At 49.6% G+C, this 11,932-nt stretch overlaps 1 protein-coding gene across 1 annotated transcript; it reads left to right on the top strand.

Annotated features, from left to right (window-relative positions):
* Positions 1-954: 954 nt before the first annotated feature.
* On the top strand, positions 955-8,027 carry LOC142056975 (histamine H2 receptor-like). Its single transcript, XM_075092475.1, has 3 exons — positions 955-1,237; positions 5,721-5,897; positions 6,926-8,027. Exons 1-3 carry the CDS (start codon positions 966-968, stop codon positions 7,599-7,601), a joined length of 1,125 nt encoding a protein of 374 aa, XP_074948576.1. The 5' UTR covers positions 955-965; the 3' UTR covers positions 7,602-8,027.
* Positions 8,028-11,932: the final 3,905 nt, after the last annotated feature.

Raw genomic sequence — 11,932 nt, forward strand, 5'->3', positions numbered from 1 at the left:
CATAAGTTTTGTCTTTGTGTTCACATTAGCTGCCCCAGTGAACTTTGAACTGCTGGATTTTTTGCAGCGCATCATTGCCACCTTCCCAGGTAACTGTGACACCGCTTGGGCAAAACCTGGGAACTGAGCTGTGGACACAAGCATGTGAATTTCCTTGGCTGCAAAGTTATGGAGTTGGGAGCGTCCTCTCCCAGCTGGGCACAGAAGAGGACATGAGTCTGAGGTCACTGCTGCACCTGAGAAGTCTCGATTACTTGTTTACTTGCATTAAGCTGCCTGTGTGGTTGCTGACAGCTCTGCATGGCCCTTCAGACTGTAGGATGGAGCTGCCCACCATGGTAGTAAAAAGTGCTTAACTTCAGAGCCTAAAAAAGTACCAGGGCAACCCAAGGCAGAGCACGTACTCAACAGTGGGGTTATCAAAGCAGCCAGCCTGGGCAAGCAGTCTCACCTGCTCTGTGGGTGGCAAAGATGATAATAAGAATAGAGAATCACAGAATGGTTTGGCTTGGAAGGGACCTTAAAAACCACGTAGTTCCAATCCCCATGTTTTGTGGACGTGGCATGCTCTTCAGTGGGATTTAGCAGAGCTGCTTTAATTTTGGATTTCAGTTGCTTGCTCTTGTTCTCTGCTCTCAGTGCTTTGCTTTTTTTTTTTTTTCCCCCTGTACCACACATCACCTCATGATGCATTTTCATTCCCAGGAGGGCTTTTAATTGCCATGAAGGACTTCAGCCAGTGCTGCATATTTATCCTCACCCTCAGGATTTCAGACACTTCTAATGGACTGATAACCATGGGACAGTGATGGCACAGACACAGCCGGGTGTGTGGATTTTTCTTGAAGTAAATGAAGCATAAACATTATTTCTGTACTTCCTTTCATAGACCTACAAGTCATGTGCATTGAAGTCCTTATTTTCTTTTCCCCCTTTCCTCTCTTTCAGACTTTAACAGTGGCAAGATGCTGATGGACAAAAATGAATCTTGGTTCTCTAATTTCTCCTCTGCTGCCTCCTCCTTTGTGAAAGGCGGTGATAACTGGGCAGGGATTGGCCTCCGGGACGTGGTCATTGGGCTGATACTAACCCTCATCGACTTGATCACGCTCCTGGGAAATACAGTAGTCTTCATCTGCCCAGTGGTGGAAAAAAGGCTGCGCACCGTCACCTATATGTTTATCATGTCCTTAGCCATGGCAGATTTCCTCGTAGCTTGTCTGGTCATGCCCTTTAGGTAAGAAGTACTGTAAGGTAAGACCAGACGGCAGTGCGTGCGTGCAACGTCTTCTCTCCCAGCTCAGGAGCTGCTGTTTGAGCAGGGCTGGCTAGAAGTTCACGTGCTGTGCTTAGGGCTGGGCTCTCCAAAGAGCTTAACTGTGGGTCAGCGATTATATGTGCTTCTGTGCCTCAGTTTGCCTACCCTTTATAATGGGTCCCTTTATAATGAAATCAGTGGAGTTAAATTCTGTGCTTTCGATTTTACACTTCTTTAACCTTATCTTTTAATTTCTGGTAGTGGGAGAGAGCAGTAAAAAAGACTCTTACTAGTGTAAGAAAATGGATGATTTCATATCACTGAACTTGAAAGGCTATTGCAATGATGTTATTCTTCATATATTGGCGAAACACAGAATTTTGATTGTTCCTTCTGATTCAGACAGAGTACCAGTAGAGTTTGTGGGGAAGGCTGGTGACCTTGCGAAATAAACCTCTTGCCTGCACGCACAGACTAGAAGACTTGCAGTCTGCAGTGAGATAACAAACGGGATTTGCTGCACTTGGGGGAATTGTTTTGTCCCTACTGCCTGAGAGCGTTGCATGTGGACAACTGGCAGCGTTGTCATGGGGACAAAGTCCATCCCCCCTCTCTCTGTGTAAATGTAAGGACTTCATATTAATATAAGTGAGGTAACAAAAGCTCCCCCTATATTCAATGGAGGAAGAGCCATTTGAGAGGGCAGTTCTCCCTGCTTGAGGTTTATATTTACAGGAGCTTCACTGCCTGGCTAAAACAGTAAAACGCATCCAGAAACAAGTTTCCTTGCAGGCTCTGGCTGACTTGTGCTGCAAAATGGCTGTAGGTTTGTGTAAAGCTGGGGGCTGCACCCTGTTTACTGCACTCGGAGCAACATGAAGAGGCTGAACTCTTCTCACGTCCTGTGCTTCAGTTCTCAAAGGGCTGCCTACGCTTTCGAATTTGGCACTGAAAGGTATTTTCCCAAAAAGCAATTACTAACTGGGTTATACGTTTATAGTGTCAGGTGAAGAAAGAACAGTTAATGATGTCCTTCAAAAAAATATTACTGCCAATTTCAATTCTAAGCTTGGTTAATTTTTAAGTTCAGGTTCTGAAATCATCCATCTATATTCACCTGTCTCTCCCCTCCACCTGGTGCTACAAATATCTATCCTGGGGGCTTGGATTGCAGCTTAGCTGTATGATGGTCTAACCTCTCCTCCCCTCTCAAAGTCAGTGGGAATGAGGGTAGTGACTTAACCAGGAGATTTGTGTTGCCAATAGTGGGGGTTTTGCTCTATGTGTGAGAAAGATGGGATTGTGGAAGTGGCTCCTTGCCAGAGAGGGGTGGGAAGGGTCTCCAGGTTGGCTGATCTTCTTCCCTGAGCCAGCAGCGATGAGCAGGAGTGTGGGTGAGGATGTGGCCGCAGCAGTTTGGCTCTCTGTTGCCTTTCCCATTTCCAGCTAGCAGGCTAAACTGGGCTGGAGCTGGGCTGCAGCTGGGAATGGTGGAGTCTGCAGGGTCTGAGCTGGGCTTGCCTGCAAAACAACATGGTTCCCCCTGCCCTGCCCAGAGGGGATGCAGAAATGATCCCTGTGCTCCTGTCAACAGTAGCACACACTATTTTTTTCCCAAGAGAAGCTCTGATGTTTCCAACTGCATGGATGAGGTTACCGCAATAAAATGCAGCTGACCTCTTCAGCCTCCCAGAAAGAGAAAATCAGTGCGTCAGATGCCAAAGATAGGATCATAGAATCATTAAGGTTGGAAAAGACCTCTAGGATCATCAAGTCCAACTGTCAACCCAACACTACCATGCCTCCTAAACCATGCCACCTAGGAAACTGATGTCTTTGTGCCCCTCCTGAATTGCCCCAGCATTGCCTGGCCTGAAGCCTTTCCAGGTCTTGGTGGGCCACGTGTTGAGGAATGGACCCTGCCATCTCCATCGGGCATTGTTCGGCCCTGCCGATGGAGTGGCTCTTGCTATACATCTTTCCCACCATCTCAGCTTCATATCTATATTGTGCTTCTGAATCACAATAGCTCCTCAGTTGGCATGTTAGCATGTGCCAAAAAGAAGGAAAAGAAATTATCTTAGAAGCCAGTTTGGCTCAGGAAGAAGAGGATTTGTGATAAAAAGGAAAACAAAGGTTGTCACGTGGTACCTTATTTTCATAGAATCATTTAGGTTGGAAAAGGCCTCTATGATCATCAAGTCCCACTGTCAGCCTAGCACTGTCAAGCCTACCACTAAACCATGTCCCTAAGCCCATGTCTACAAGTCTTTTAAATATCTCCAGGGATGATGACTCCACCACCTCCCTGGGCAGCCTGTGCCAATGCTTGACAACCCTTTTGGTGAAGACATTTTCTCTAATACCCAGTCTAAACCTCCCCTGACACAAACTAAGGCCATTTCCTCTCATCCTATCACTTGTTACTTGGGAGAAGAGACCAACACCCACCTCACCACAACCCCCTTTCAGGTAGTTGCAGAGAGCGAGAAGGGCTCCCCTCAGCCCCCTCTTCTCCAGGCTAAACCCCCCCCAGCTCCCTCAGCCGCCCCCCAGCACACTTGTGCTCCAGACCCTGCCCCAGACCCGCTGCCCTTCTCTGGACACGCTCCAGCCCCTCAAGGCCCTTCTTGTCCCGAGGGGCCCAAACCTGAGCCCAGCATTCGAGGTGGGGCCTCCCCAGGGCCGAGCACGGGGGCCCCATCCCTGCCCGGCTCCTGCTGGCCACACCAGTGCTGACACAAGCCCGGGGGCTGGTGGCCTCCTTGGCCACCCGGGCACTGCTGGCTCATGCCCAGCCGGCTGTCAGCCAGCGCCCCCAGGGCCTTCTCCGCCGGGCACTTTCCAGCCCCTCTGCCCCAGGCCTGGGGCGTTGCCTGGGGTTGGTGTGACCCAAGGGCAGGACCCGGCACTTGGCCTTGTTGAAGTTAATACAATTGGCCTCAGTCTATTGATCCAGCGTGTCCAGATCCCACTGCAGAGCATTCCTGCCCTCAAGCAGATCACTGTTCCTGGTTTGGCTTGTTTGCAGGAATGGTTCAGCTGTGTTACCTTGTTGTCTGGGTACAGCAGATGTGAGAACATCTGCTAGGTCAGGAGCATCCCACCAGATGCTTATGGAGGTTGGGTACCTGCTCAGCTGGGATCTGTGCACGGGGATGTTCATGACAGCAGCATGTTCCACTTCTGAATGGCCGCAGTGCTCCGACCACTGGCTTTGAGGGCTTCTCAGGAGTGCCACCAAGACACCCAAGTCCATTGCTGGACCTGTGCTTCAACTTCTATATGTCTTATTTCCCCATCTAAGAAAGAGTCATGGAACCTTTCTGCGTGTGCAGTGGGACCCTCCATGCTGCCCACGAGGAGGCCGCCATGGTGTAGGGAGGTCTGCTGTAGACCAATGTTTGCCTGAATTTTTGCATAGCATCCTGCATAACAAAAAGCTGCCGAGGGCTGGGGCCCTTCAGCCACCACTGTACCCACTTACATTAGTCATGGTCTAAAAGAACCTTCATAAAGTTGTTGCTAATTAGACACAGAGCAAGGGTTGGTTTCTAACTCCTCTGACATCAAGTTGACTCTTTCTGCCCTTGCCGGATGGCAGAGCCCACCTGAGCGCACGGCAGTGCAGCAGCCCTACTTTCATTGTATTTGACCAGCAAGCTGTGAAGTTACAGGATAATTAAAGCTTTGCAGGACTAGGCAGTTACCCAGCCTTTCACATCAAATTCACACATGATGGTTATTTCAGCAGCACCCCAGGAGCTGCAGAAAGCTGGTGAAAGAAAGGGGAAGCGAATGGCATCTAATTGAACGCTGTAGAAACACACATCAGCCTTCCTACAGCTGCCATATGTTCCTTCCTTCGCTGCTCACTTCTTACAGACCCTCTTGACTTTGTTAGAAATAATTTTGGCATAATGTCTGCTTCTTGCTCTGTGTTTAACTCACTGAAGCATTTGTGAACTATATAACGTACAAGCTGCATAGGCTTCCTCCCAGGATTTTTTTTTTTTAAACTAAGAGTTGAAATTATGTAGTTTTGAAGCTGAAAGATCAGATGAAAAGGGAGTTTCTTGGGGGAGAGAGCACCTTCCATGCCTCAGGAACTCGGGATAAATCATAAAAGTCTGTGCTGCATAGGGCGCTGGAAAAAGCTGTGATAAAGCAAGCTGTGCAGATGTGAATTTGGGAGCTCTGGGCAGGCAAAGGACCTCTGTCAAGGCACCTACTTACAACAGAGTGCAGGCAAGAAGCATAGGTTTGGCCTTCTTCAGCCACACTCCACCTGCGGGTTATTGCCTTGGGTTGCACTTTGAGGATGAATCCCTGCTTTCTAACTGAGCTGTGTGCCCATCTTTAGTATCTCTGTGTTAAAATATGGTGTGACTTCAGTGGAGTCTTGAAGAAATGCATTAAATCAGTCCTTCTAGCTCTGATCTCTACCCATTTTCTCTGGCAGTATCATTTACGAGGTGACGGGGATGTGGCTGTTTGGGAAGCTGTTCTGCAAAGTCTGGATCTCCTTTGACGTCATGTTCTGCACCGCATCCATCGTCACGTTGTGCTTCATTAGCCTGGACAGATACTGCTCCGTGGTGACCCCGTACCACTATTCAAGAAGGATGTCCCGTGGCAGGTGAGTGGCATTGCTCCTCCCTTTGCATCCCTCCAAATTTTTACTTGGCCATGGCCTGTATTGACTAGAGACCAAATGAGTTATTGACAGTTGCTGCCCAAAAGCAGCGCGATGTGGCAAAGGACCTTTGCACCATTTATAACTTTGCAGAAAAAATTTAATGAGGTGCAGGAGAAAAGGAGAATGCAGCTGAGCTGGTTTGGTGGTGCTCATGGGAAAGCACTTTTTGAGTTGGGGATAGGTTGCAAAATGGGGTAGAAACCAGTGGTGTGGGCTGACTTGTTTCCCAGGTATTTCATAGGAATTTTCTCAAGGACTAGGGGAAATGACACCCAGAAGAATGCATGCAGCAGTAGCCTTCCCCCTCTTAAACTCACAATATTTTCTGAAGTGATATTCATGGGAGAGATGCAGAGAAAACAGGAGGCGTTTCTAAGCTCCTATCAAGGTTTCATGCGAAATATTGAAACGAGGACTGCAGGGTGGGGAAAGTTGTCTGAGGGTGGGCAGAGAAGACAGTGCAGCTGCGGGATGCTTTACAAGGTGGGTTCAGGCTCTTTTGGGGATGTTTTCCCCACTGCAACTCTTGCTGTGTATGATTTGTGGAGCACAGGCAGTCGCCAAAATGAGGAGGGGGCTGTGGTACCGAGGATCCATCAGCTCCACCCATATTGCCCCTCAGAGGATGAGGTAACGGCCAGATATTAAAGCTGAAACCAAATAGAAAAATCTACATGATGTTGTTTTAAATATTAACAAAAAAACTTCTGCAAAACCTTTCTTCCTCTTTTTTCAGCCAGTCCTGAGCACCCTTTACACTGACCCTAGTTCTGTAAACCACAGACCCAATCACCCAGTCATTAGAGACATTCACACATGGGCTTCTTGTACCCCAGCTTTTTCCCTTCTCCAGGCCCTGTGGGACTGCTGAGCAGTGATACCCCACACGGGTTACCACGGGCATTGAATCCTACTGGATGTTCTCAAAGTAACTCAGATCCTCTCTCCCCTCCCCATCTTTTCCACAGATGCATCGTGATGACCTGCATGGTCTGGGTATACTCCTCCCTCATTTCCTTCCTCCCTGTCATGCAAGGCTGGAACGAGATCCCCGGGGTGGACTTTGATGCAGGCAGAGAATGCATCTTTGTCACCAACTGGATTTTTGCCATCGTGGCTTCTGCGCTGGCATTTTTCGTTCCTTTCATGGTCATGTGCAGCATGTATTTCTTCATCTACCGAGCTTCACGGCTCAAGGCCACTCGTATCATGTCTCAGACCCTGGAGATTCACTACCACCCCAACAGCAAGCGGCAGAACCATCTGCAGCTGGAGAACAAGGCCACACAGACCATTAGCATTATCATTTCAGTCTTCGTGCTGTGCTGGCTGCCGTACTTTGTCCTGAATGTCTGGCTCGCTGCCAGAGGCACCGACTCCACCAGCACTCTCTTGGTTGACACCTTCAAGATCATCACTTGGTTAGGGTATTGCAACTCCACCATCAACCCAATGCTCTATGCTTTCCTGAACCGGGACTTCCAACGGGCCCTGAAGAAGCTGCTCATTTGCAGGCACAGGTCTCAGGTGGGCGTTGGAGAAGACATGGTTTCCATAGCCACGTTTTCAAAGACTGCTCCAGACCTAGAATATAGCATTACAGTGCCAGTGCCCAGTGGTGCCCTGAAGGGCAAGCCCAAGTAACAGAGACTCAGAATCAGTTGCTGGAGGTGATGGTACAGGAAGTGCCAGAGCACATCCTAATGGGAAAATAACGGGTAGGAAAATAGGGGAAGAAGGGGTTGGAATATTACAGCTGGGGGCTTATGACAAAGATGCATTTCTTCATCTTCCACAGTTTTATGAATGAGGAACTTTGATATTTTTAGGGGCAATTTGTTATAACTAATGGAGCTAATTCCTTCCTAGGTAATTATTTTTTTTAATGAGCACTTCGTCAGATAAATTCCATCTTCAAGCTGGGGAAAAAAGAAATCTGTTTGATAATGTGAACTTGTTTTTCTGTGCATCCTGGTGATCTACAATGTAAGGTGGGACAGTATTTCTTTCTTAAAAAGCCTCTGTAGCTCTCATCTTGCAGCTTACATTACAGATTTGACCAGTTTTAGTAACTTCATGTGTGTCAGTCTGTGTATGTGAGTTAGGAGGGATGTGGCAAAAGAGCAGAGGTTGCTTCTGTACAAAGGCACCACTCCACAGTCTGGGCTCTTGCTCAGGGTTCCACTACCTTCAGAAATGTCATAGAAACATAGAACCGTTAAGGTTGGAAAAGACCCGTAAGATCATCGAGTCCAACCGCTAACCTGTCACTGCCAAGTCCACCACTAAACCCTATCCTCAAGCACCACGTCTACCCTTCTTTTAAATACCTCCAGGGATGGAGACTCAACCACCTCCCTGGGCAGCCTGTGCCAGTGCCTGACAACCCTTTCGGTGAAGAAGTTTTTCCTAATGTCCAACCTACACTTCCCCTGGCGCAGCTTGAGGCCATTTCCTCTCGTCCTATTGCTTGTTACTTGGGAGAAGAGACCGACCCCTGCCTCACCACAACCCCCTTTCAGGTAGTTGCAGAGAGCGAGAAGGGCTCCCCTCAGCCCCCTCTTCTCCAGGCTAAACCCCCCCAGCCCCCTCAGCCGCCCCCCAGCACACTTGTGCTCCAGACCCTGCCCCAGCCCCGCTGCCCTTCTCTGGACACGCTCCAGCCCCTCAAGGCCCTTCTTGTCCCGAGGGGCCCAAACCTGAGCCCAGCATTCGAGGTGGGGCCTCCCCAGGGCCGAGCACAGGGGCCCCATCCCTGCCCGGCTCCTGCTGGCCACCCCAGTGCTGACACAAGCCCGGGGGCTGGTGGCCTCCTTGGCCACCTGGGCACTGCTGGCTCATGCCCAGCCGGCTGTCAGCCAGCACCCCCGGGGCCTTCTCCGCCGGGCACTTCCCAGCCACTCCTCCCCAAGCCTGTAGCTCTGAAGAGGTTCAGAGCTTTCTGCAGCTTTCTGTGAATTATCTGTGAGTTCCCTTATTAATTCTGGAAGGGAATATCCTGTGTGGGAGACTCCAGGAGATGAGCGAGACTTCCCGCAGTACCGAGCACCCAGGGGCTTCAAAGGGGACTACAGGTGACCAAGACCAGCCAAAGAAGGGAAGTGAAAAAGAATTATTACTTGTGTGTTTTGCACTGTGATACCTATGCCTTGATGCTGTAAGTGTAGCTACAGAGTCTTGCTGGACCACACAGCCATAAAAACATGACGGTAAGTGGGAGTGATTATCTTTACCACTGCCAAGTGCTTGTCTGGACTTCAAACAGCATCAAAGAGCATCAGCTCCGCACAGGAGGGCCACGGAGTACATCAGTGAAGGATTACCCTGAAAAGGCAGGGCTGCTCCTGAACATCTCCGTAGCATCGTAATAGTGAGTAAAAGCAGGAGCTGAGCCCCAGGACCACAGCTTGCCTGTAGCAGGGTCACATGAGGGCTGGTGACTGCTCAGACAATAGCCATCGCTTCCACCAGCATGGTTCTGGAGGGGTCTCACACTGGTTTACATGCGAAAGTCACTGTACTCAGAGCCTGCTCTTAGACTGACCTTCTGTGGCCGTGAAACACTTCAAGGGCAGATTCTGAAATAGCTTTTTCTGAGTGCTCAATCACCTATTTGGGACAGGCAAGGCTTCTGCAGCCTGGGAAGCAGAGCAAACACAGCAGAAAGATACCCAGGCTAACATTCAATGCTAAAACTACTGGTCTAAGACACTCAGAGGGGTGAAGAATGTCACTTTGTTAATAAATAAAAAAAGGGGAGGTTAGTGAAAGTCCTGCGTCCTTCTGCTCTCCCAGCTCAAAGGTAGCAGAGGACTATCCTCAGAGGTGTAGCAGAAAGCAAGTAGCTCTTCAGCTACTGAAGACACTGGCACAAGGGTCAGAAGTTCTCGCTCAGGGGCCTGGTAGAAGAAACAGCCCTGAGCTGGGCTTGCAACACAGGTACTCCTGTGAAATGAGCCTTCATGGAGTGGGTTGGGTCCTCCAGCTCCTGCAACTCCAGTAACAACGTGGAAGCTTTAAGGAGAATAAGTACACAATCCTGCCCTTCTTCTCAGGGAGGCATCTAGCTCCAGTGGCACAAAGGCGGATGGGGCGGGATTCCTGCCCCTGGCACCCAGTTCATTTTGATAATCGGGACAAGGAATTGCCTTTCAGGCCCAAGAGCTATGGTGGGGAGGGGGCTGAGGGATAGGCAAGAACAGGCCAGGACCGCAGTGCTGCACAGAGCAGCGGAGCCTGAGACCAGAGCTCCCTTTTGCAGGGCTGCAAGAGGGCAGCTGTGCTAACCTCTGTGTTCAGGTGACCCTTTGCAAAAAAGGTGGCAGGAAGGTACACTCCGATTTCCATGGCCACAGGGAGACCTGGGACAGTCTGAACAGTTGGTTTCTAGATGTTCCTAAACTGAAAGAACACAAAGAAACTTGTCTCTGAGCCACCTGATGTTCCTGCCACCAGGGCCATCATGTAAAGGCTGGGATCACACAGAGAAGGTGGAAAGCGGCTGCTGCCACCTGTACAGAACTAAGAAAAGCCCGCTTTCATTGCTTTCCTTTCCAGGATGTGACATAGAGCAAATCCACATCAGACCCAAGGCCTTCAGTCTTTCACTCATGGTTGACCATTTGGTCGGAGTTAAGAGAAGAGCATCAGCTGGCAGAAGGACAGGGATGGAACAGGGAAGTGTAGTATAATTAAAACCTGACTTAAAGAAGGAAAACAACATGGGAGGTGCACCCCTCTGGGTAGCCCGGTTCTGAAGAGCTGGTGAAATAGTCCTGGAGCTGACGGGGGTGTTGAAGCCCAGGTGGATGTTCCGTAGCACGGAGAAATGTCCTCTCTTCTCCCACTGGTGGGGCAGAACAAGCAGAGCTGCGAGAGGCAGGGAAATGAGGGTTTGCAGGCAAGACCCGAGTTCAGAGAAAAACCTCGCTGGTTAGAGAAGACTTGCTTAGTCAAACCGTGAAGTAAAGACAGGACAACACACTCCAGCATCCAGTGCAAAGAGAAGCAAAGACTCACTGACAGAGGCAGTTACAAGCTGAGCATGGCCAGGTGATTTTGTGGCTGGGCACGTACCACACAGCGCAGGGTCTGTACATGCCTTTGGAGGTAAGAGTAACATCCCAGAGCACACAGACATGCCCGGTGTGAACACGTACCAAAAAGCAAGACACTGAAATGCTGCAGGGCTCTTGGAATAGGCAGCTACTCGCATCCAGCAGATACACCGCAAATTAAAAATATCTTATTCTTAGCTTCTTGTGCTCCACTAGTCATCACTGTACTGGCAGGGAAGCTAGAGAAGCTTCGAACGTGGCCATCTAACTGTGCATTTATAGCTGATGCTACCAGGGAAATCTGAGGGAAGAGGACACACTTAACTGTCTTCTGTTTAACCCAGATAAACTCAATAAAGTCCTGGTTTTGACCAAATATTCACTGCAGCATTCTGGCTCCAGCAGGCCAAGCCACTATCTAGGACAGTCATGCAAAAGCACAAGACGACAACCTTTGTAAGCCACTTCTGCCTTATCCTATGGCGGCAGAGTCAGCTGGTTTAATTGCTAGTCCTAGTGTCACACCACAGCACAGTGATCCCCAGAAGGGTTTGAATCCAGCATCCTGAGAAACTGACCTCAGAGCCTACGACTTCAAAAATTTGAGCCTGTAAAACAGGAAAATGCATTTATGCGAACCCAGTTCTAACAGCGTAAGAATTATCCCTTCTCTGTTAACAACTGAGAGACTGCCTGCGTGATCCACTCAGGTGAGGAGAGCTCAGTCCCCTTCTTCCTTCAGATAGTACCTCACTTCCAAGCAGCACATTCGTGTTTGCATCATCCCCTGCGCTGGGGCGCGTATGAGACAGGAAACAAGCCAAGTTTCCGAAACACAGCGCCCGTCCTCCTGTTCCAGCTGCACAAGGCCGCCTCCTGCAGCACGCGCTGGCACAGGTTTTGAAGAGAAACGACTAC

This window comes from Phalacrocorax aristotelis, chromosome 4 (assembly GCF_949628215.1).
Source record: "Phalacrocorax aristotelis chromosome 4, bGulAri2.1, whole genome shotgun sequence".
NCBI lineage: Eukaryota > Metazoa > Chordata > Aves > Suliformes > Phalacrocoracidae > Phalacrocorax > Phalacrocorax aristotelis.